The 27,352-nt window shown below is 35.5% G+C and overlaps 1 protein-coding gene across 2 annotated transcripts in view; it reads right to left on the bottom strand.

The window, feature by feature from the left end:
- Positions 1 to 27,352, bottom strand: part of PLXDC2 (plexin domain containing 2) — a 451,801-nt gene that overhangs the window by 186,848 nt on the left and 237,601 nt on the right. For both annotated transcript variants that reach the window (XM_041765805.1, XM_041765806.1), the window contains one exon: positions 20,728 to 20,797. In XM_041765805.1, coding sequence (XP_041621739.1) covers positions 20,728 to 20,797 — 70 coding nt within the window. The remainder of the gene's footprint in view (positions 1 to 20,727; positions 20,798 to 27,352) is intronic.

The raw sequence follows: 27,352 nt of genomic DNA, 5'->3' as shown, positions 1-27,352 counted from the left end.
ATGTTCCACAAACAGGAGGCAAGGACAGGTGTGGAGGGAATAGTGGAGGAACACACATCTCAGTCTTGGGAGGTGAGGGATGGCTTCTGTGAAGAAATGCACCAAGCTGAGACCTGAATGACCATCATGGATAATGCAGATAAGGAACTCAAGAAGGAGAAGCATGTAACATGGTCTGAAATAAGGGGACCAGGTTATTGGAACCCAAAGGCATTTAAGAATGGCCGAAACTCAAGCGTGAGAGGGAAGGTTTAGGTTAAGACATAAAAACAGAAAATATGTGGAAAAACTGTTTCATTAGAGAAAGATTAAAAAGTACAATTGTCTGGGGCATCTGAGTGGTTCAGTTGGTTAAGCGTCTGCCTTCAGCTCAGGTCATGACCTCAGGGTCCTGGGATGGAGCCTGTGTCAGACTCCCTGCTCAGTGGGGAGTCTGCTTTTTCTTCATCCTCTGCTGCTACCCCCTGCTCATGCTCACACTCTCTCAGAAATAAATAAATAGAATCTTTAAAAAAAAATACAACTGTCCAAGACTTGGTAATTATTAGATGTAAGAGTGAGTTTGTGAGAAGAGAGAAGTCGAGAATGATAGAAATATTTCAGATCTGGACAAAATAGTAGGTGGTGCTCAGTTCCCGGAGGAAGGAACATAGATGAAGGGGTGATCTGGAGATGGTAGAGGGGGTATGGGGTGTTGAATTCAGTATTGGTTTTAAGATTTCTGAGGGGACTCAACACAGAGATGCTCAGAATCCTGATGGATATGTGCATCAACAGAAGCCCCCGAAACTTCTGGGCTGGACATATCTGTACACAGATATTGTAAAACACAGAGGAGCTGGCAAAGATGAAGTTCACAAGTCCACATTCATCCTGACTGCAACCCAGGTAGCAAAATGATTAATACTTATTGCCTCAGGATACCATATATGAAGTTTTATTCATTAGACATTGATTGAATATCTTTTTTGTTGTTGTTTTGTTTTGGTTTGGTTTTTTGATTGAATATCTTAGGAAAAAATTCTTCATATTAGAAATTGTACAAGTGGCATACCATACTCACGATACTCCTAATATTACTTAAGATAATGCCTCATCAGCTCTTAACATGTGGTGAAACTTTACCTGTTAAAATATATCCTCTGATGGAATTATTTTGGGGGGTTCCAATAAAATAGCAAAATAATGACAGTTTACACCAAAGTCACTCAGTTTTCAATGTGTAACATGTACATAACATTTATGGGATATTCACATATATTCTAGAAGATCTAGAGCTCCAGAATTTCACCACCTTACTAACTCTGTTTACGTTGCTAACGGGTAGCTCTATCAAGGCATTAGTTATTGTTAAAATAGTACATTTCCTTAGTGTAAACAAGGAACAATGAACCAGTGAGACGAATGAACAAAGATGGCATTGTCTCTAGGACATGGAAACAGAACTGCAAAATCCAACTTCCTCCATATTTTCCCTTCATCTACTTCATTAATTCTGTTCATTACCAGGGCTACTTCATGCTTGGATTTCTATGACTTCCTAAACTCTCCATTGTTTTTGCTAGCAAACCTGACAGTGATGTATTTTGCCTTTTGCTTTATTTCCTGTAAAACACAGCTCCTGTGACTTGATTTTGGTAGAAATTATGCCAGAACTTTAAACAGTAACCTGATGCCCAGAATACACAGAGACACTTTTTTTCCTGTTTACTATTTAATTTTCCTGCCATAGTCCTAAAAAGTGGTATAAGCCTGGGAAATGAACCACCATTTACGTCTGTGGGCACCAGGGACCCAGCACTTAGGTCATCTGGCCTACCCAGTAGTGAAGGCTTGGCTTTACTTGTGGTGAGCCAATTTCCCTAACACTCAGCTGTGCCCAAAGCAAGGCTACTACACAAATCTCACAGTTTACCAGGGTATTCAAGTCAAGGGAACTGCAGGCTGCTCTCTTTACCCAAATGCAAAAAGGTCTCGAAAAATACCAAAAAAAAAAAAAAAAAAAAACCCAAAAAAAACCCAAATACAAAAACAAAAAACAAAAAACAAAAAAACCCATGGTTATACGATCCAATGCTCATTTTCATCTTTACCAAGTCAAGGTGGAGGCCACTGAACATAAAGGTGGTACACATTCTCTCACAGAATGTATCAGACTGCTATTTATCCTGTCATTCTTCTATCACTTAACTGCAATTTTCTTCTGGGCTCTCTTTCACTCTCAATTAGCCACCATGTGTGACAGTCCTGACAAGGCACTATCCCCCTCACTTCCAGTCTTCTGTCTTGGGTCAATTTAGGTTCCATTGTATTGTAACCAGGAAATGATGACCTAGACCCATCTTTCACAATGTAAACAAAGAAACAACATAATCATTTCCTCCCTCAAACCTTCAGTGACCCCACCGTACTGGTTACCAAGTTAAGTTCAACCTTCTAATACCAAAGACTTTCTTTTTTTTTAATTCACTTGAGTTGACATATACTGTATTATTAGTTTCAGAAGTAGAATTTAATGATTCATTAGTTGCATATAACACTCAGTACTCATCACATCAAGTGCCCTCCTTAATGCCCTCACCCACTTACCCCATCCCTCCACACACCTCCCCTTCAGCAACCTTTAGTTGCTAGAAGTCTCTTATGGTTTGCCTCCCTCTCTGTTTTCATCTCATTTTATTTTTCTTAATTCTTAAAAAAATTTTACATGTAATGTCTCTAACCTATCTCCTTGACCTTATCTCCGTGTGTCTTATGCACAACCCACTGGACCACTCCTCACCCTCCATATGAGCCATAAACAGTATCTACATTTCTACTTCCTCTTCTCACAATTTATTCCCCCGGCCTTTAAGTTTACCCAAACCTTACTCTTGCTTCAAGATTCATATCAAATGCCACTTCCTAGAGGATCCCTGGGTGGCTCAGCGGTTTAGCGCCTGCCTTTGGCCCAGGGCGCGATTGTGGAGTCGGAATTGAGTCCCACGTCAGGCTCCCGGCATGGAGCCTGCTTCTCCCTCCTCCTCTGTCTTTGCCTCTCTCTCTCTCTCTCTCTCTCTCTCTCTCTCTATGTCTATCATAAAATAAATAAATAAATAAATAAATAAATAAATAAATAAATAAATATTAAAAAAAACAAATGCCACTTCCTCCATAAGGCCATTCATGATACATGCAGCAGAAATCATGTTTTAAAACCTGGGCTTTCATTGTATCTTTACAACGTATGTTGTGTGTGTGTGTGTGTGTGTGTGTGTGTGTGTGTGTGTGTAAATTTAGCAGGTAATCTTGGAATATAACTAATTTAACATTTCCTATTTTGACTATTTGTGAGAGGCTTTTGAAGGCCCATGACGTGTGTTATTTATGGTTTTGCTGTAGCACTAACTGAATCAGCCACTGCGTGCAGAACATGCTGGACTGGGTCCCATCATGTCCCAGCACCCCAGGGGTTACATGTTTCCCAGACAAGGTCAAATACAATTTGGTGGTGAAATTATACACGTTAGGAATATTTCTAAATTACAGAATAGATGCATCCCCTAGCAAATATAAAAAGTAGCTAACCTTTAGAGTATTTAGCATTTGCCAAGGACTGTCCTATGCATTTTATATGTATCACTAAATTTAATTCTCATGACCATTTGTATGGTAGGTGCTACTGAAATAGCCAGTTTAAAGATGAAAAAACGAAGAAAAGAAGGCACAAAACTTTTAATTGCAGTGGCAGGACTTGAACCGAAGGCATATCACTCTATAAAGCTTGCATCACTAATCAATGATGCCTATCAGGTGGTAAACATGAGCGGTCCACTTTAAGTATCCCATAGTATACCTGTACAGGTATATTGTATATGTCCACCTTTCTTGGGGACAGAGATGATGCATTTTAGATAGTTTCATCAATAATGTCCAGCATTGCTCCTTGCTATTTACAAGGGAAATGAAAGCAAAAGAGGTAGGAAAAAATAGCTAGTATTAACAAGAGGTTCACTAAAATGTTGAGCCTCGATATTTCTTTTCAACCCAGAAAAAGATCTCACTGACTCATAATTTCACTTTCTTCTTAAACCGAAGTCTATAAATTCTCATTTGCCTTGGGATTTCTGACTGAAAATGAATTTAATAAATACTGGAAACATTTAGCTCCTTCATTGCAGCTATATAAAGTAAGCCTTGGCTCAGTAAGTGCAGCAAAAGGAGAAATCCTTAATTTGCACTTAGGGACGACTTGTCAGAAACAGAGTTAAAGTAGATTCGAAACACTTCCAGACCACCTAGGTCCTTAGTGCTAAAAAGTATTCAAATTTTCAGTCTTTGACCCATTGCTGTTTAGATCTTTTTTTTTTAATTAAACAAAAAAAACAAATAATGATTTACAGAGCCTATACTATGGGGATTTATATATTCAATTTCTTTCTTTTTTAATAATAAATTTATTTTTTATTGGTGTTCAATTTGCCAACATACAGAATAACACCCAGTGCTCATCCCGTCAAGTGCCCCCCTTAGCGCCCGTCACCCATCCACCCCCACTCCCTGCCCTCCTCCCCTTCCCTAGTTCGTTTCCCAGAGTTAGGAGTCTTTATTCCATTTCTTTCATTCTGTACAGGCTAATATGTGCTTCATTAGCATTCAAGTTAAGGCACAAGAAGTGTGGTATGAGGGCAGCCCAGGTGGCTCAGCGGTTTAGCGCCACCTTCAGCCCAGGGCCTGATCCTGGAGACTCGGGATCCAGTCCCACATCAGGCTTCCTGCATGGAGCCTGCTTCTCCCTCTGCCTGTGTCTTTGCCTCTGTCTCTGTGTCTCTCGTGAATGAATAAATAAAATCTTAAAAAAAAAAAAAAGAAGGGTGGTATGACCAAATGCCATAATTAACATATCCTTGATTAAAAGTTCAGGGGGGCACCTGGGTGGCTCAGTCGTTTAAACATCCAACTGTTAATTTCGGCTCAGGTCATGATTTCAGGGTTGCAAGATCAAGCCCCTCATTGGACTCTGTGTTCAGTGGGGGAGTCTGCTTGAGATTCTCTCTCCCTCTGCCCATCACCCCAGTTAAAAAAATAAATAAATAAATAAATAAATAAATAAATAAACAAACAAACAAACAAGCAACAAAAAATAACAAATAAATAAATCTTTAAAAAAATACTGATTCAGGAATATGTCAGAAGTCGTAGAGAAATCATTAACATAAAGGTCTAATGAAACAAACACAGGTCATGGAAGCCAAGTCCAGTAACAGAAATGCTGCTTCTAGATGTAAACCACTTATTTTTGTTTTAAAGCACACTGCAAATATGCTGCCCTGAGTTTTAAATGATCTACTTTATTAGGTTAAGAAATTACTTTCTCATTGTTACCAAGTGGCTCTTCATCAGGGATAGTGTGTCCAACTGCCAAATGTCAAGGTCTAGACACTTAAACTGGATCTATTAGAGGAAGAAAAATCACTTATGGTTAGAAAGTCCCTGTGAAGGCATGATCATTCTAGGTTTTACATACAAGCTCAAAACACAAATATCTCACTGGATAATATCAATGTTTATCAGCTTGAAGCTACTCTCTGAGTAAGGCAAATGGAATGAAAATAATGGATTATCTTTTACTACATGGAAACATTCGCAAAAATTGTAAACATGATCCATCCAGCAAACCAAACCTTTTTGTGTTGTGTTTATTGTAAATACGTTACCTCAAGTATTCTCTGAGTAGGTTTTCAATATCCTCAAGCTCAATAGCACACATGGAGACATCTTTTTCAAATCAAAGCATGGGGGTTGGGGTGGAGACTACAATCTAATAGGTGGTTTCCAGATAGAATGCTGGGGTCCATGCTGGCCCAAATAGGCCAGGACAAAAGGAAGCAAGTTTGACTTGCATAGGAAAGGATGGACTATGCACATGAACCAACAGATTGGTATGTCATAAAATCACAATCCCCACAACGATATTTTTGTTATTTTTTGTTCTTATTTCTGCCTTTCCAAAACTGAGACTCACAAAAATTCCTTCTTTGTTGTGAATTTATACCTTATCCTTTAAAATTTAGAAGAAATATTGTTTTTAGATGCCCTTTTGCCTTACACTTAGGGTACAAAAGCCTCTCTCATATAGAACACTTTAATCTTAGAAAAGCTATTGCTCGTGATGTAAGTCAAGTATAAGTGGCACAACCGTTATTCAGACTAGCATTTACATCACTTCTCTGCCTACAGCATTGGTGTACTGCTAGCTCGATTTTTCAAGGAGATACTTGCAAATGTTGTTCACTTTCAGAATGAGTTATCTGAATGAGGTGGTTGTAACAGATACATTCTCATTGAATCCTATCCTTGAAAGAAGGGAAAGATAAAGTCTTCTCTGCTATCCCTTTTCTGAAATCTTCTCCACACAGCATATGAGTATAGTGCTAATTTGAAGAGGCCATCCAAAATTCTCATTTGCACCACACTCAGAGGAGACTGTTAACATATGCTTTGCTATGAGTTGGGCAAATGCTAATGAGACTATGCAGAAATACCTTTTTTCCTAAAGAAAACAACTTGAAAAATAATGTGTAGGTGGGAATAAATCATATTATAGTTTAGAGCACAGACTTTGGGAAAAGTGAATGAAAGACATCAGACTTTAACTATCTCTACATACTACCAGACCACAAAAAAAGAAGAACAAGTACATGTCCCCAGTGAGAAACTCTGAAGGACAGACACAAAATAGAAGTGACATTGAAACTTGTAAGGGCAATCCTGTGCTCTGTAGTTTAAATCCTGACCTGTCAAACTATTATAAGAAAGTAATTAGATCTGCTATCTAGGGATGAATAGTGACTTTTTTCCCCTCTGTTTATAGGCAGCTATAGTTGAATTTATGCCTAAAATCTCTAATTGCTTTCTCTATGGTGAAAATAGAAAGATTTTTATAAGTTTGTTTTTACCAGGGAGTCTCCACTGACCAGATGTTACATAAAGGCATTGAGTTTCTTAAAATGTGTTTTGTCCCCTTACCAAGCACAATAAACACAAACATCACCCTGAGGAATTCATGAAACTCAGACTCTGGGTCCTGCTGCCACAAAGTCTAATCTAGTAGCGAATATGGGTGCCTAGAGGTGGCCCAAGATGAGGCTTTTAGTCTCCAACACCCACAACAGCTTTGCCTTGTCTCCCCAGCAAAATGAGAATTAATTAAAATAAAAACCTTACATGCATTTTGAAATGTGAAATGTAAGAAAAATTTTCTATTTTTTTAATTAAAATGAAACAGAATCTGCAAAAACCGTGAGCATGCTCTGAAATCTCAGCTTAAAAACCCTTTTTTTTTTTTTTTTTTTTAGCTTAAAGACCCTTTACTTGGTTCATTCCTCCCATAGGCAGGTAGCTGATGCTTCGCCCCTCCCACATAGGAATTCTGCATCGGCCCATGTAAGCAGGTCTGGTGCAGGGCCCAGATATCCACATTTATAAGAAACCTCCAGGTAATTCTGAGGCAGTCTGTTACTCACTCTAACGTTTTATCAGTTCTGTGGCAGCCACCTGCCAAGCATGAAATGTTGAAAAACACTGTTGCAGTTCAGTTTATGAAAATAAGATAAAAAAAAACCAGAATTGGATAGCAGCTTTCCTCCCTCCCCCAGTAGGTGAGAGCTTGGTACTAATGATGCCAAGCTGCATGAGAAATGTTGTAGGACCAACAATTGTACAAACAACCTATCATCTCTTGAGGAAAAAGAAATGTGTGCTTTTGTCTTTGACCAGAAAGGTGTGCCATCTATATGTGTATAGAAAAGGCAAGTAATTTAAAGATTCTGTCATAGAACAGACAAGTTATTTCTTGGCCACTGAAATAAGGAAAGCCACTTGGACAATATTTAAAAAGCCATATATTTCTCAATAGTGATAGTTCCACAGACACAGAACTGATGTAATTCCTAACTTCTATCACTGTTTTCCTTAGCACCTTCAGTAGCCAGTCCTGAAATCTTTCCTGTACACATTCTTTTTTTTTTTGCTGATTATTTATTTATTTATTCATTCATTCACTCATTCATTCATTCATGAGAGACACAAAGAGAGAAGCAGAGAAGAGACACAGGCAGAGGGAGAAGCAGGCTCCTCATGGGGAGCCTGATGCAGGACTCGATCCCAGGACCGCAGGATCATGACCAGACCCAAGGCAGATGCTCAACCCTGAGCCACCCAGGTTCCCGCCTTGTACACATTCTTGACCACATACTAGATGGGGGTAGTTGCCAGCTATCCCATCAGGCCAGTCTTTCCTTCTGTGCAGCAGCGTATCTACTGAAGGCAGCCAACGGCTATCCACTGTCCTGTATGACTACCCTTTTTGAGAAATCTTGTGGTTTGGAATTCATCCCTTCTGGCCTGTAACTAGTCCCTGACCCTGCGCCTTCACTGAGAAGCAGCCATCTACCCACCTTTCACAGTGTCTTGGTTAATCAGAATGACTCTCTGCTTTGGCTTCATGCACATATTACTGTCCCTTCTCATCCTGCCACCCTGAAGCAGCCAGTCCTGAAACTCAGCCAGGCTTCTGCCTCTCAGAGGCTGGCTCTCAATTCTTATAGTTTGGCTAAAAGACAGGTTACTCAGAATTAGGACACTGCCAAGAACTTAAGTATCACATTGTTCCAGAAAATCTGTATTTCTGGAGTTGGCTCCTACTAGGCTTGAAGCCCAAAGTCACTAAGTCCTTTGGACATCTGTATTAGTTGGCTCAGGCTGCCATAAAAAATACCATAGACTGGGTGGCTTGTACAACAGAAATTAATTTTCTCATAGTTCTGGAGGCTGGAAAGTCCAAGATTAAGGTTCCAGCGGGTTTGATTTCTGTTGAGGGTTTTTTTCCTGGCTTGTGGACAGCCACCTTCTCACAAAGTCTTCACATAGTCTTTCCTTTGAATGTCCCCAGGGAGAGAATGAGCTTTCTGGTGTCTCTTCCTATAAAGGCACTAATGTCATTGGACTAGGACCCTCGGTAATGACCTCACTTAATTACTTCTTTAGGGATTCATCTCCATACAGAACCACGTTGGGGGTTAGAGCTTCAACACAGAAATATGGGGGGATACAGATATTCAGTGCATAACAACATCCTGAAATAAAAATGTGCGGGGCCACAGAAAGAACTCCACCAGTTCTGGCCTTACTCATTTCCAATTCACTTCCCCTTCCTCATTGGTCTGCTCCCCAAACTCCAGTGCTTCTTGGTACCAAATCTGCAAGGCTTATGATAACAGATGCAAACTATTTACATTTACTTATTTCTTCTTAGAAAGTACCCAGAATTTGTTTTCAGTTTCTAATTATTACAGTGTTAACCAAATAGTTGCTAATAACATAAAAATGTGTTGATTAGTTAGATTGAGATATCTACTAGTCTTAATATTACCATAGCACTTAAACCAAAAATCACTAAAATTCTTTCTGCTCTCCTTTCACTGCCATATTCAACAATTTGATATTAACTCAGGTTTATTCTCAGGAACATCAGAGACATTAAAAGAGTTGCAGTTTCTATATTTTAGGATGGCATTGATAAATCCTTCAACAATGAAAAAATATTCTTAGCAAAATGGCAATTTCATGAATAATTACCACTACCTGAAACTCTAAAACATAAGAAATTTTGAATTAAAATAATGAAAAACACTTTACACTGTATACTCTTAAATTTTTCATTTTGTTTGAGAGATACATGATTATACTACATGAAAAGAAATACATGCCCTGCACAAATTTTTACCTATAATTTCTTACCAATAAGAATTTTAAATATCAATGGTGTTTGAAAGGGTAATACGTGCACATAGTAATGACTTGAAATGCAAAATGATTGTGAAAATCATTCCCCTTTCGTATTCTTGGTCTCCAGCAATTCACTAATTCTCCTCTTTAAGGATAAGTACTATTAATAGTTTCTTGTATATCCTTCTAAATTTTCTACACACTTTAAAGCATATATACATTCTTCCAAATCATTTCAGTGTAGTTTATGTTTGTAAATATATACATGCCTACACATACATATATTGTGTGACACTTCTGCACTTTGCTTTTTTCTCTAAGTCAAGGAGAATGATCTCATTTTGTTTAAAAATCCCATGGTATGCCATTCAATCATTTAGTTCATCTGTCCCTAACCTAAACATTTTTATTGATAGATACTTAGGTTGTTTCCAATCTTTGGCAATATATGTCTTTATACATTAGTCCATTATGTGGGAGTGGACCTCCATGAGACATTTTTAAAAGTAGAAATGACGTTTTATATTTTAGAATTACGTATTTCAAATACGTTTTAGTTAAACGTATTTCAGTTATACGTTTTATATTTTAATAGATAACACCAGAAGTGCTTAAGAGTACATTTTCTCCATAGCCTAAGAAAACTTTTTGATTTACCTAACTTGATCTTTTAAAATCTTTTCAAACCCCATGAGTGGAAATAATATATCATTATAGTTTTAATTTGTATTTCTCTTACTTGAAGTAAGATTACATATTGTTCCTTATTTAACAGCCACTTGTGATTCCTTTCTTCAAAATATTTTTTATTTTGAAATAGGTTGTTTTTTAATTTTATTTATTTATTCATGAGACAGAGAAAGAGAGAGAGAGAGAAAGAGAGAGAGAGAGAGAGAGGCAGAGGGAGAAGCAGGCTCCATGCAGGGAGCCTGATGTGGGACTCGATTCCGGGTCTCCAGGATCACGCCCTGGGCCAAAGGCAGGTGCCAAACTGCTGAGCCACCCACGGATCCCCTAAAATAGGTTTCAATTTAGAGAAAAATTGGCTGTCATGTATGCTGCAAATATTTTTCTAGGTTTTCATTTCCTTTTTCTTAATTTTTGATGTTTAAATGCCATGAATTTTTAATATATGCAAATTTTAACATGCAGTTTTATCGATATTTTCTTTTATGGTTTCTGGGTTTTGTATTATTATTTTTTTAAAGGGAGAGAGAGAGTGATAGTGCATGAATGAGGAGGAGGAACAGAAAGGAAGAAGCAGAGGGAGGGAGAAGGAGGAGGAAAGAATCTCAAGTTGACTGTGCCCTGAGTACAGAGCCCAAAGTGTGGCTTGACCTCACTACCCTGAGATCATAACCTGAGCTGAAACCAAGAGTTAGATGCTTAACCGACTGAGCCACCCACAAGCCCCAGGAGTTTGTATTATTCTTAGTAAAAATATTTCCAATTCCAGGATTACAAAGTAATTTTCTCTAGTTTTCTTCCAGTGTATTTTATATTTATGATAGAAGAAATTAGCTTAATCCACATAATGTGCTTCATATCCTATGGAAAATAAAAGACTTTTGCAATAGCATTGTATATCAGTGGGACAAATATAAAAAATAGTGTTAAAATAAATTGGTAGTCATCTGTATTGAAAAGAAGTCAGACTCCTATTTACTTTTTATAACAATAAATACAAGGATTGAAATATGATCTTAATTTTCAACTTAACATTTGGAAACTTGGAAATAGAAAAATAATCACCGTTGCAAAAAAAAAAAATAAAAAACCTAGCATTGCTTTACTTTCCATTTTATTTGCATTTATTTATTTAAAATAAATACTATTATACATTATTAAAATTTTATATCTTGATGATCATCATAAGCATTCTTTACATGTTAACACATCGTCATATAACGTTAATTTTAATTTTCATATAACGTTTAATCTTTACATGTTAACACATCGTCATATAACGTTAATTTTTAGCTCATAAGTCTTATTTTTTTAAAACTGTATACATATTAGGAGTATTCAATAATTTCCAAATTATACAATCAGTTTTATTAGATTTTATCTGATGCTAAAAAAATAGCTTTAAAAATTTCTCCAAGATAATCTCCAATTATTGAGAACCAGAAAGGTAAAAACAGAGAATAGTAAACACTGCTTACAAGAGCACACTAGTGTAAAGTTTTGGGGATCAGCTGTGTTTTGAATGCATTTTGGAAGAATCTGATAAGTTACTTAAAGAATCACCAATTTAAAGAAAAAAAAAAAAAGAAGAAGAACCAGGAGGAAAAAAAAAAAAGTCGAGCTGAGCTCAAAGACTAAAACTTTATAAATAGCAAACCCATAAATGGTAAATCATATGCTATTTATATTTTACTACAATTAAAAATGTTTAAAGAGTTTTTACTCTTTAACACTTATGTAATACTTATTTTTTTGCAAATTCAGGATGCTCCAAATTCTTCTAATTTTCTATTTTTTTTCTAGAGCAATCTAAAAGTGCTATGGATTCTCTCTGCAAGTTATTAACTAAAATGATGCTTGCTTTTTAAAGTAGCTGTGGAAATTGGTAATGAACCAATTAAAAAGTGTTTTTTTATCTTCTTTGCCTTCAGCAGAAACCTCTCATTTGAACAATAATCCAAGCAGATTAAATGAAAACATCTCTATAGCCCTCTAGCTAGTCACACCAACAATGTAATCTTAACCCATCATAACCCCATTAGAAATAGCCAAAAAAACATTTAGAATTATTATTTTTTAATATTATGTTTCAGCCTCAGAGCTGTATCAGTTGAAGTGAGAACAACATTTTGAGCTGTTTTCACATTACACCTACCGGGTTTCTTTGAAGTATTAAAAAACAAGAAAAGATCCTGAAAATAATAGTTAACATTGAAATAATGGACACACATAAAGAAATCTGTCTCCTGATTCAAAGGCAAAACATCACACATAAACTTAAGAAGACATATATTTAGTTTTGCATTTGTGGTTGGGTCTTCAATACATTTTCAAGTTGGATTATTTGCAATTTAGTGAATCTCAAGTCTATAAAAGGCAATCTGGATGCTGCTGGGGGGAATGTCCACCTCCCATCCCCATCAGTTAGCCATAACTAACTTTATGTTTTGATGACTTGTCCTTAAAATTCTTGTCATACAAAGGGTAGAATAGGAAGCATGATATGTGTGGTCTGCTGATTATAATAATGCCTCTTATCCAGCTGTAGCCTATGATACCACAATTAGAGAAACATTTCATGATTCTTCTGCCATGTGTTACAAAACTGCTAAATTTTGTGAGACATTCAGACAGTCAGAGTCATAGAATGTCAGCATTGGGAGGTCTTTAGAGGAGTGTCTGCACAGTAGTTAAAGATGACAGATCTGCCTATGCTGACAAAGAGGACATCCCAAGTCATCTAGACCCTTTATACCTCCCACTCATAAATGGGTGAGCCAGCCTTTAAAAGAAGTGGTTAGAGATAATGACAAATTAAGTCCCTAAACATTCTCTAAGATATGGATAATGTCATCAAATAATAGACAAACTATTTTAATAAGCAAGCACAGCTTTATGAAGTATTTTTGAAAAGGATAAAAGAGAAAAATTACATATATATATAGAAGGATAGTAATAACATATACTATTAATTAGCATTTTCTATGAAAATAGGTATCAATAACAGATTATTAGTTCATTTAATCTTGAACAAAAGTCTTTCTGAGCTAAATACTTTTAGTATGCTATTTTATAGATTGGAAAATTGAGGTGCATGAGAGAAAGAAATTTTCTAAAGATTACAACAGCTATTCCTAGTTTGACTTATGAACCTGTATATTTTGATCAAACCCATATTTGATTTGATTTAAGATATTTATCTTAAACTAGATGCTAGACATTTCTCCAAAAAAACTGAATTTTAATTGCTGGCTTCAGTAGGAGTTAAGAGAGCTTTTCTGAATTTATTCTTGAAATGGCTAGGGTCCAAAGTCAATCCTGCAGTGCTTAGTATGTATTCCCCGTCTTTTCCAGGATCGGACAATGTTAGACCAGCTGCTGTGAACTGCTACTTTATTAATTAGTTACCTAGACTCCCTTTGTTTTCAACTGAGTGATGTATTTGAGCATCTGTGCAATATTGTTATTTTTCTGAATTATTGATGAAGTGACTAGGACAGGATGCAAGCAAATTACTTGTTGCCAATGTTTCAAATAAAGCCTGGGTCCCCAAGGGGATAAATGGTGCTTTCCAGAGGCAAATGTTCCTAGGTCAATGTCTAAGCACTAGCAATGGGTAGACTTCTCTGTGGCTGTCATGGCAAAGGAAGGTCCTAAATCTGGAGAATGTGCTTTTTGTCTAGACTCATCCCAGCTGATAAACATTCCCCATTCCTGCCCCCAATCATTACTTAACTACCATGCATTAATGGTCCTCTCCATTTTGTTTTTCTAGAATTTTCTATCTTTGTTCTGCCCATATTTCTGCTTCTCGTATTTTTATTGCTCATTCCTATTGAATGGAGTCTATCTCCTGGATGGCCCCTCTCCCATTGTCTAATCTCTAACCACACTTACCCCCAGTCCCAAGGAGCCAGTGCTAAGGGAATGTAATGTGTCAATACACAAGAGAAATAAAGAGGCTTGTGAACATGCAGTTCCTAAAGGCACAATGAAAAGAAATGTAGCAATGTTGGTGAATCTGCTCAATTTACTTCTGGACACTAGACAGTTTGGGGAATAGTGAATCATCTAGGAGGGCTGCTAAGATAAACTCAGGTGTTCAGAGGTATTTCTCAGAGAATCATCTAGATATGACAAAGCAGATATCACAAAACAATATTATCTCTCTGTTCAGGAATCCTTGAGACCTTGTTTGTTACATTAAATTAGTGAACCAAATCAGGTGGCTTTACTTATGTCCAGCATCTATCTCGTCACTACCTTCCCTTCATGCATCAGATATCAAGACACTCACAACTTGTTTTGTCTTAATAATAATAATAATAATAATAATAATAGTCAAAGTAACTCAGTTCATTTTTTCACTAGATTCAGACAGTTAATGGATGCATTCTGTTCTGTTCTATGAGGTTATACACTTGAAAAACAACGGGGTTGGTATTTATAAATCAATCATCATGAGTAATAACTAACTCTCTTCCACTGTTAAAAAGCCTTTTATAACTGTTATTAATCAAGTCTCTCTAAAGAGCATGAAATATTATTTAGAACTACAATTAAAACATTACTATTTGAAAGTGAGAACAAAAAAGAAGCTGGAAGATTTGCTAATATAATTCTGGAAAGTCCAATCAAAATAAAATGCACTACTTTTTTGTTTTAATCTCTCTTATTGGGGACTTAAAGTGAAAAAAAAAAACCCAAATGATTATAGACTAAATTTATAGAATTACTCTAAATTTAAATTCAACATACTATAGCCCAAAGAGTGATGGCTGTTTTTTTCTTGGGAGGGAAATGAGTGGATCAGAGCAGGGAAAGAAGGAAAACATATTTTACTTCTGTCTTTTGACTTTTCTAATGCCACACACTGATTTCTCAGACCTTAAATACTGATTACCTAATGAACATTTTATATTTTATTAGTTACCATATGGCAAATGAAATAAAATAGATCTAAAATTCAACACCTTACATTTAATCAGTTCTATATGTCAATTATATCAAAAAAACTAGAAAAGGAAAACAGAGATGTGTAAATAAAAGTGTTTTTATACTCTGAGAAAATATTCTAAACAGTTTTTTTAATTAAACCTCCAATTAGAAAATCATGTAGAAGGGAAGGAGGGCAAATCCTTCATACACTCAAGGTGAGTAATGCATGTTGATCATTATCTTTTTAATTTATGTCAACTTTGATTCCTAATCTCATGCACAACTGCCTGCAATTCTACACACAATTTTAATTACAAACCAGCATCTTCCATACTTAAATCTGGGGCCAGAATTATCTGGATATTGTCATCCTTTCTCTTCCTCATTATTTAAAGTATCACTTACCATCCCCACCTTTTCTCTCATTGTAGTTATATGTACTCATGATGGGTTCATGAAAAAATTAGCATTATAAGTGATGGCCACAGGAATTAAAAATCAAATCCTCATGCTTAAATCTACTTTTTTTGAAACATTTAAAAGATCACCTTAGCAGCCTAATAATGAAAAAGAACCAATTAGAGTATTCATATAGCAAGAAAATGAAGGTAGTGTGATATGCAAAGAACACAGCTTAGTGGTGCCATTAATGGAAATAGTTTTATGAGATGCACAGAGTACTAGTTTTTTTAATGCCTGGAATATTTGTATTCTGAAGTATCTTTTAAATAAAAAGATAAATGAATGTTCTCAGATTCTGTTACCAGTGAACCAGAAAATAAGATGGTATTTCCAATTCATTTTGTGCATTATTTTTATGGATGATTGAAGCTTTTGAAAATTAAAATGCTTAACAAACATTCAGTTTTATAATTTATAAATAAATGGCCAAATATTTACATTTTTAACTATAAACTTAAGTGTATTCATAATACAATGTGTATATTTAAATACAAAGATGGGTCACAATAAATTATGTAGATGTCTTTTTTAAAACTATTTTCTGTTTTGAAATGGTGTTGATCTTAGTTAGGAGTAACACAAGACATCTTTGAGGTCACTTCAGTCGTAAAGAAATTTGTATCTATAAAGAAAAAGAGAAGAGGGATGGAGGCTAGATTTTAAGGAGGCATGTGAAATGGGAAAACAGTGTGGTAGGAATGGAGATTGTGGTTTCAAATATCCACTTTCACATTTCACTTTCTTTTCCCTAAATCCAATGTAAAAACAAGTTCAAGACAAATCTGTAGACACAGTCAAAGAGAACTGACAGTCAATAGAATATTCATTTCCGTTTCCCAGACATTCATGTGTCCCTACTTAAAAGTCCCAGTCTCCAGTCTATTTATAATAGACTGCAGTCAACTTGATTTAATCTCACTTGTGATTTCTACTTTTCTCCCAAGCCATTCATGGTTAATAACATTTCAAGCTTTCTAATGTGATGAGCACTTGTCAGATGGGTCCATCTGCCTATCACACCTAGTCAATCACAGAAGAGATCCATCAAAAATCTGTTCCCAAGTCCCCTTTTAAGCTGTTCTTAGCTTTACTCACCACATCCTAACGGATCCTTTTGCCTAGAAACCTTTGCAACCACAATGATTGAAGAACTCAACAATGTGTTTTGCACTGGCTCCTTCTCTGTCTTCACTGTACCCAGCCTGGTTAAGATACTGCAGGCCATGCGGAAACACTCAAAGCCTGGCTGCTAATGGCCTTCTTTGCATCCACTTCCCTCACCTTACCCCACCCTCCACTGCCAGCACAGGCCAGATCTGCTCTCTATTCAAAAACCCCTGATATCTGCTGGACATCATGCACATTTATAATGCTCAAGGTATTTTACATCACTCTTCCCATCTCCCCTCACTAGGCTTTAACTCCAACCCTCCATTCTGGATAAACAGATGTACTTGAAAGCTCTCCAGATATGTTCACTATAGATTCAGTCCTGTCCCTTAGTTCAGCATCCAAAATCTCCTGTTCTTGATTGGCCCAACAGGAATGGTCTCCTCTTTCTGCTCCGCCAGCATTTACAGTGAGCCTCTTACACTTGGTCATATACTCCTTCCTCTTCCTGGATTCTAAGCTCTAAAATAGGACCCATAATGTATTCTTCTTTGCATACAGAGAAATATCACATACTGTGCCTTTCACACAGTAGGGACTCACACTGATTGAATAAATGAATGATAAAAGTGCAATCAGGATATTTATTTAGTTGAAAACTTTTACAGGAGATTTTGGCTTCATTTTGATGGAGCTCAGGTAAGTGTCTAAATTATCTCAGCTGTACCTCTCTAAACAGGCTAACAGATTTATATATGCAAGTTCCATGCTAGTATATTTTAAGTAGAGAAAAAAAGTTTCTTTATATTAGTGTTTTCTTCAAAGAAGCTAGAGATCATTCATGACCCCAGACTTTTCACTTATTTTGAGGATCTTTTCAAAGGAAAGTGGCACTTTGAAGCAGTAAGGATGGTATAGGTATTTGGGTTTTTTTCCTACCAACTCAGCTAAGAAAAATCTTAGTCATATTGGCTGAATCACTGACATGACTTTTAAGGGTAAAACAATTTGAGAAGGTGAATATCAAAGGTGCTCATATTTTTACCACTGTATGTATAGATTTTGAACAAATGTGATTAATAATTCACTTTTTAAAATTCAGTGGAACACATAACCTAAATGTCAGAAAATATGCCTATTGTCCATATTATAAAAAAACATGGTTATAACATACTTTAAAGTTGCTAAGACACACAATATAATTCATGGTGTCAGGGGCAATCTTTCAATTTTACCTTTTTCTTTTTTCTCTCAATCCTTCAACACATTAACCCAATGGTTATTAAATGCCATGTAATATACTAGCACAGAAATACACAGAACTCAAAAGACGTGGTCCTTGTTGTATGAATTCTCATTATGGTTAGTCCCATAAAAAAAGGTTTTATATACTTATTTGATAGAAAGAGGGAAAGGAAAGGGCAGATGGGGAGGGAGAGGGACAAGCGGAATCCATGCAGAGCACAGAGCCCAACCCAGGGCCTTGATCTCACAAGCCTGAGATGAGGACCTGGGCTGAAACCAAGAGTCAGATGCTTAACCAACTGAGCCACCCAGGTGCCCCATATTAAGTCCTTTCTTTACATAAAATTTAGTAGTTTCAGAAATGAAGCCATTGGCATTCCCTAAGACCACCTCTTCTGCTTGAGTTTGTAATTTTGGCTGACAGCATCATTTCTCTGTTTGAAGCCACAGAACTGCCAGGGCCCTCCATATGTGTCACACAAATTATTGCAATATTCTTCCAATTATATGTACTAACCCTAGTCTTTTCATATTTGAATGCATTACACAAATGTCTGGATTCAGTTTCTTAAACTCATCACTTAGCTAGTTAAGGACTAATGACTCAAACTGACTCTTGAGGCAGTATATAAGATTGTCTCAATCTACTTTTCTCATCTTATTATGACTTTTTTTTTTGTAAACCTACCTCCAGCTTCACTCAAACTCAATTATTTGCTATCCAAATATACCTTACCCTTTTCTCCTGTATATCTACTCTAGAAATGACTCTTCCTTCTCTATACAACCACAGAAATTGAAATGTCCTTCAAGAAAGATCTTCAACAATAATTTCTCTATAAAGTGTTATAGGATTTTCACAGATGTCTGAGCTTTATAATTCCTGGAAATCCATATTTCATGATTTGTATTTTTTTTTACATTTTTGTAAATTTAAATCCAATTTGCCAACATATAACACCCAGTGCTCATCCCATCAAGTGCCCTCCTCATTGTCTGTCACCCAGTTACCCCATTCCCCCACCCACCTTCCCTTCCATGCAACCCTTTGTTTGCTTCCCAAAGTTAGGAGTCTCTCCTGGTTTATCTCTCTCTCTCTGATTTTTCCCACTCAGTTTCCCTCCTTTCCCTTATAATCCCTTTCACTATTTCTTATATTCCACGTATGAGTAGAACCATATGATGACTGTTGTTCTCCAATTGACCTATTTCACTCAGCATAATACCCTCCAGTTCCATACACATCGAAGCAAATGGTGGGTGTTCGTCTCTTTTGATGGCTGAGTAATATTCCATTGTGTGTGTATATGTATATATGTGTACATATATATACATATATGCATACACATATGTATGTATATATATGTATACATACGCACACACACACACACACACACACACACATATATATATATATATATATATATATATATCACATCTTCTTTATCCATTCATTTGTATTTTCTAAGGAACTCTCACATTTTGCTTCATTCTAATATCGAGTAAGCTACATAATCCCAAGGCAGAGGTAGCTTTGTCATTCATTGCTCAGAGTAGGTACTCAAAAACTACTATTAGCTTATTGATATTTCCCATTACAAATCTTATTCTGAATCCTACATATCTGCTAAGTCTCAGATTAAAATAGGAGCAGTAGTGATCCACATTACTCCCAACCATTTGGAAGACCAATTAATAAAACTCAGTGAAGAAGGGGGACTCTGGTCTATGGTGCTTTAGGCATGGGCACTTTGTGGACTTTCTCCCACCTCTGGATTTCTTTTAACTTAATTCTTTACTTATGCTTCCATTTTTAAGTTTTTCTTTCAGAATACAGGGATATTCTTTGGCTTTTTGCTTATCGCTGGTAGTAGCAATCAAGGATTACCTTTTTCTCACTTCTGGGATATGGTATAAGAACAATAATTGCCTTTCTAGGGTATTGCTAATCTTGAAACTAACTCCCAAAAGTTGTGCAGAAAAATAAAACCAAAAGATTCCAAACTGAATCTATTTATTTTTAAAATTCAAATGAGTTGCCAGTCAATGTAGGTAGCATTAAAGAGATGGGGGGAGAACCCAAGTAATTAAAGCTAATATACAGGACGTGGTTTGTGTCTATATATTCAAATCAATCAATTATATACATTAAAAGAAAAGAAAAATACCACAACAACTTCCTTAAGCATATTTTTTGCCTTTTCTAGGTCCCTTCCCATTTACAAAGTCTTACCATGTTCCCAAAAATGAATTAAAGCATACAAGAAAAAAGAAGGAAAAAAAAGTAGAAGGAAAACAGATGAATCTAAGCTGAAGATATTGTAACTACATTTTTTTCTGCTGAAATTTTTTTCCAATAGCTATACTCTTTCTTAGATTTTATTTACACCCATGACTTTGTGATAGAAGACAATGATTTTCTCAATAAATGTCCTTCCTGAATGTAAAGTAAATTAAAAATAATAGCTGTAGTGAAACTGTAGATTATTTAGGGTGAATGGGTAGAAAGCCACTTACCCCCAGTTGCCACAGTGATTTCACGTAGGAAATGGCCATAAAATGGAAAATCAAAGGACAGATTCACTCTCTGCAAGGAACAACAACCAGAAAAGAAAATCAATAATGTGCATAATAGTAAATGTAAAATGAAAAGCTTTCCACTTAAAAAAATAATGGTGCTTCTACTTGCACCATTGTTATTGCAGTTGCCTGTTCAAACCTGAATCCTGGATGGTAATAAAGGATTTCTTGTTTTCTGGCAATTAAGTGTTTGAAGTATGTGAGAAAAAAAAAGTTGCACTGTTATGGTCTGTTGGTCTGTTCTTTGCTTACAAAAGGAAATCTGGAAGTTTCCACTATGATTCAAGCTACTGTCTCTAACATCACTATTGCCTTTCAGTTGTCCACTGAGAATCAGTTCAGTCATCATGGTGACCCATTTATTTTATAGTTCCTTTTAGCTTGATTAGTTTTCTGCAAAATAGTAGAGCATGTTATCTGTCAAGTTTGCTGGATAGAACATCAAAAAAATTATTTTATGCAATTATACACTTTTTTTGTCTTCTGTACATACCATAATGAAAGGCAGTTTCATGGAACAAGATACTTTGTACAGTGATCTAGACCTGCAGATATTTTTATTTTTGGTGTGGTGAGTTCTCCAGATTTAGTATATTATGTTCACTTCCAAAAGCAGAGTTGAAGAATAAAAAATGCTGATTACTGGAGAAATACTTTTCGTTTGCATAGAAGAAAACTATAGAGAGTTAAGAAGAAAGCTCATAAATTTCACCCCTCTTTTTTCTAGAAAAGGGGACTGCAGCTTTTTAATTTTATTTGTATTTATTTTAATTCATTATATATTTATATTATTTATAAAATATATATTACTTAGGCTTTTATGTATATTTATACATTAAATATATAATTTATACAATAAATATATATAATATACATAGTAAAATGAAAACAAAAGACATCAAAGCAAAACAAAAACCCTAGATTTTTCATAGTGAAGCAATATGAATCAGATATATTATTAGGCTAGAAGCAAGGAAAACAGTAAGTTATAACAAAGATGACCAACTGAAATAAAGGATCCTGAGGGAAACTAATTAGCTAGATTAGAGCCCCACAACACATACAAAATACCTACAGCAAAAGGGTTTTTTTTTGTTGTTAAAATTCAACAATCTCTATATTATAGCTCTCCCAATATACCAACTTAAAAACTAGAGAAGTATACCTAGATTGAATTTTTCTCATTCCAATTTTGCAAATGATTGCTTTTTTATATCCATCAGAGATTTCTACTGACTTATTTGGCATAAATTTAATGATTCAAAATTTACAGTAGCTTTCAATTAGTTTTGTGTTCCCTCCTTTTCAATGAAAGCTACATTTTCAGAAAGCGCTTATCACTATTTTTATTTTTTGCTGATTAATGGAAACAATAAAACCCTTTTCACTGCATTAACTGAAATGAGTGGTAACTAATAACCCTAAAATAAAAGTTTTGATGGCAAAATCACGTATCTCACAAAATACATCAAAAGTAATTTTATAAAGGCCCTTGCTGTGGTGTGTTGCTATTCATCATTCTAATTTGTTTCCATATTCATGAGCAAATTGGTAAAATTTACCAACCTTTGGCATGTCAACTTCCAGAGTAGTTCAGTTGAAACATATATCACTAACAAACTTTATCAATTACTATCACAGGTAAACCAGAAGAATATGACATTAGTTTCTCAGTCACCAAAAAATTTCCATATTTTTAGAAGACTGAGACACATAAATACATAAGTTAAAGACTTTTTTGAGACTTAAATAAGTTCTCAAAGAAAATTATTAGGAAGAGCAATATCAACAATTGAAAGCTTTTCCTGTGTAAATGACCAGTTTACCTTAGTTACCACCATGAACTGATTCATTGACACTCATAAGGAATAGCACAGAAATTTGAAAAGATGCTACCTTCTCATAACTCATGGAATTCACCCATTTTTCTGTGGGTAAGAGTTCCCAAATGTAGGTCCCTAATAACTTCTTCATAGTGTCTTGGCTCTATTTTCCCTAGAATTCCTTCTCCATACTATCTAGCATATCACCACCACCACTCCCCCCACACACACATACACACTCACTTCAAATCATTCAATCTAGATCCCACAGTCTCTGGAATCATATTAAAATAGTTGCCATGAGTTCTAAGGCCCAACACTGACTGGCCTTTGGTACCTCACAGTTTTCCCTTCCCATTTTCTGTTCTAGCCAGTTTTATAGATCATCTTTTATTTCCTTGTAATTGCCACCGTTAAGCCTTGGCTCTGGTACTGCTACATCATATCTTTCCTGTCACAGTCTCTAATCTTGGTTGGTCGTGGCTTCCATACTCTCTCAGCCTTGGTTTACTTTGGTTGGTACTCCAAATATCAATTATGACATAAAGATTTAGGGGCATAAGATTCAGATAATAACTGTATCAAATTGAAATTAACTCAGCATCCGAATGATTAAGAATGGCCCAAGAGGAAATCTAGAATTGGAACCCAGGTTTTATGGACAACAAAGGTAATGGTCTTAATTACTGAGATTAAAACAAAGCGATGAAAAGAGTAATACAGAAAGGCATAGTTTTGAAAATTATTATCATCCTTCCTTAAAACACATACACACGACCAAAAAATATCAAAACAAAAACAAACATAAAAAGCACTAGAATTGCATGACATGCTTTGAAGGTAAATGGTTATATATTCAATATAATTACTCCTGGATAATTGGATCCTTATTTTGTCTCAGTACGGTATATAAAACAGGCATGGGGGGAGCTAAAGAAAAGTTTTATTTGTTCATTCATCCAGTTGACAATCATTTACTTAATACCTCATATGTGCCAGGCCCTAAGTCAGAGGCTGAGGATAAAACAGTCAAGAAGTCCTACCCAGTTCTCTGCACCTCAGTGGCTCAGTAGGTTAAGTGTCTGCCTTTGGTTTAGGTCATGATACCAGGGTCCTCAGATCTAGTCCAGATTCCAGCTCCCTGCTCAGGTGGGAGTCAGCTTCTCCCTCCACTCCTACCCCCTGTTCCTGATCTCTCTTCCAAATAAATAAATAAAATCTTTAAAACAAACAAACAAACAAAGAAGAAGTCCTACCCAGTTCCTTCATTCAAGGAGTTCCCAAAGTGGTGCAAGGAAATGTCACATAGGGATAAATAATAGGACTAGGTAGAGGCAGAGTAGGGACCAAGAGAGGCCACCTAACTGATCATATAGCGCTAATACTGATTCTTTTAAAGGAACAACTGGAAGTTAGCCAGATGAGACCTTAAGTCATGAGAGCACAAGTGATGGGTCAAAATATAGGTAGAAAGCAAAACCGAGAAGGACTTTGTGATTATTGGAAGGACACTTAAATTGGGAGAGAGGAAGGATCTAGAAAACAGGACAGTTTTCTTGCTGGGTGACTGGTAGACCACAGTGCCACCAACTGAGAAAAAGAGTATAAGACAAAGAGCTATTATGAGTAAGTGTGAAAAAACTAATTACTTAAGTATTCTTTAACTACAAAATAAAAAAAAAATAAGGACGAACTTGAATTGTATATGCACTACGGGACTCTTCTGCAACCTGAAAGGCTAACAGAACCCTAGACTTTGTCACAAAAAGCCATGGTAAACAAAAGCCAACATAATATTGAAACAATGGTGTAATTACCATACTTTGCACATTATCTTGTCTGGGATCTCATCTCTTAAGCAATATTTCATGTAAAAGGAGAAAAGGTTCAGGAAACTTGTCATGTGATTACTAATTAATAGTCTGGGAAAAATACAAAATAAAAGCTCAGAAGTGAAATTTTCAAGAGCATGCATGACATAAATAAAATCAACTGACTTTGCTCATTCCTTTATGCTCTGTGGAAAGGAGTGAATTATTTGAAAGGAGAAATGGTAATTTTAAGACAAGCAAGCGACATATGACTTCTTCATATGGGGGAGGATAAACTTATGAAACATTCTTTAACGAGTTTGTAGAAGGATATAAATAGATTCCAGGTGGTCTGGTGCAAATTTATGGCAGATACAGCCATATATGACTGTGACCTTTAAAACCACATCACATTCTCCCACAACATGCCCCATGAAATTACTGCTGGGAACAAACTATCAGACTCAATCAAGGCTATCCTCCCAGATTTCTTTCTTTTTTAAAAAAAGATTTTATTTATTCATTAGACAGAGAGAGACAGAGAGAGAGAGAGAGAGAGAGGCAGAGACATAGGTAGAGCCAGAAGCAGGCTCCCCATAGGGAGCCTGATGCAGCACTAGATCCTAGGACCCCAGGATCACAACCTGAGCCAAAGGCACATGCTCAAACACTGAGCCACCCAGGTGCCCTGATCCTCCCAGATTTCTAAGTGTGTCTGCACCTCTTATTGCTTCTTCTACATATTTTTCTTATGCCTACTGCTATCTGTTTCAGACTAGTTATTATGATCTCTGCTAATTCTTTTTTAATAACACAGGAATTGTAATCCTAAGAAAACACTATTCCAGTTTAACTTGTTTGCCTATTTCTCAGTGGTATTATAATGATAAATTAATTTGCCAATGTCTGCAAGACATTGAAGACAGAAACTTCCTAATAAGAGGTAAGTATATGGAGTGGGCACATTTATCATCCTAAAAGCCATTTTTAAAAATGTCATTAATAAAAACTGTGTTTTTGTTTTGTTTTGTTTTGTTTTAAGACAACTTCTCATGTACAGCAATAAAGCTATACTTTCCTGGTTCCCCCAAGTCTTTATTTGTATAAGACATAATCCTGGGGAAAAGCTTGGCAAGAAAATTAGTAGTAACACAATTTTAAGTAATTGCTGATTCTATGAGCTCATGATAGCAGAAGGTCCAAAGAATTTAGGGGTATTCATTTATTTGAGAATGAATTCATGAATCAATCATTAATTTGTATCTAATGTATTTTAACATTCTATTTTTAATCATTCAAATAATCTTACGTTTGAAGGGCACACATTTGTTTCTTGAGGCTGTCAAGTAGGTGGGATATTATTATTATTATTATTATTATTAACAAAATGAGATCTGTATGATTTTTGATTATTTTTTATTTTTCCCCAAAACATTTCAAAAAGTAAATCAAATAAATCTTGAGATATATAATTTTCTGGTTGTTTACTTATGTCAAGGCTTAGCTTTGAGAGGTATTGTAAAATTTAAGAAAAACATATATTTTGCTCTATTTATATGGATATTTATAGTGATACTGGCTTTCATCTGGAATACCTGAGTAAATGATCTCATTTCCAATAAGACTAATATCTCCAGTAAATAAAAATGATTAATAATCATTCTTGTTAGGATAACTTTTTGCAGATAACTGTGAATAAGCTTAGTTTCTTAATTGTGATATGATACATTCTTCCACAATGCACAAAACAATTAAGTAATTTTCTTGAACCTGGATAAAGTACACATAAAACTCATTCACCTATAAATGCTTAGAGTAGATTATTGGAGACTTACTGCTTTACTAAGCACAAAACACACATTTTATGATCTTCTTTTAATGGAGCTAGATAAAGCTTTATTTTTCCATTTGCAATGGTTCTTTCCTAATTTTTAATGACCTACCATGGTTTTGGAGTCAGAGAGACTTGAAACTATGTCCCAGCTTTGGTGCTTAGTAGCTGTGCATGATTTCATAATTTAACTTTTTTAAGCCACAGTTTGCTCATCTATAGTCAAGACATTTCTTCAAAGGTTTATTATAAGGATCAAATGGCCAAAGAACATGTGGACCTTCATTAGCATTGTCTCAATGATGGTGAATATTGCATTACACGAATGAAGGTGTCTAGCATAGCAACAGTTTCTTGAATCTAGTTTCCTAAACAAAAATAGCTCCCTATTTGATTCCTATTTGATTCCTAACAAATAGCTGGAACTGATGTGATATATGTTGTCTATACATGTTGATATATCAATGAAGGTAAACTGCTTTACTGAGAGAATCAATCACAATTAGATATTACATTTCTGAGCAATGTTATGAGATTCTTATTTTCGTTATATTGAAATAATCATAACTACTATATTTACTGGTGTTAGAGAAATGGAATTATAATATATATATGTAACATATATATATTATGCTAAGTATTTTGCCTGTATTTAGCAAGTACAAATGTCAAAATTAGAAGATGGAGGCAAGATAAGGAACAGGATATTTGCATAATCAGAGAGTATCTTGCAAAAGATACTTGATCATTATAAAAGGGAACGCAAATATCTTTACAGTGAAAGAGCAAAATCTAGGGGATATCACCTGAAGCAGGTGATCAAAGTTAAAATCATCAGTAATAAGACATATGACACCATGTATCTCCTGATATGGTGCACAGTGAAGGACAAAAAAAATATTTCTGTGATACCAGAAAAAGTGATTTTTGCCAAAAACAGATACCCGTATTAAAACATGAAGAAACAGTAGACAAACCCCGAATCAGAGACACTGTATGAAATAACTGGCCAATATCCTTCAAAAGTGTCAAGTTCATGAAAGACAAAGACTAAGGAGCTATCATAGATTGAAAGAAGCTAGGAGATTGAACAAATA

The sequence above is a fragment of the Vulpes lagopus genome, chromosome 8, assembly GCF_018345385.1.
Source record: "Vulpes lagopus strain Blue_001 chromosome 8, ASM1834538v1, whole genome shotgun sequence".
Lineage (NCBI taxonomy): Eukaryota > Metazoa > Chordata > Mammalia > Carnivora > Canidae > Vulpes > Vulpes lagopus.
Note: the sequence above shows the minus strand (reverse complement) of the source record. Positions and strands in the feature narration are given on the sequence as shown.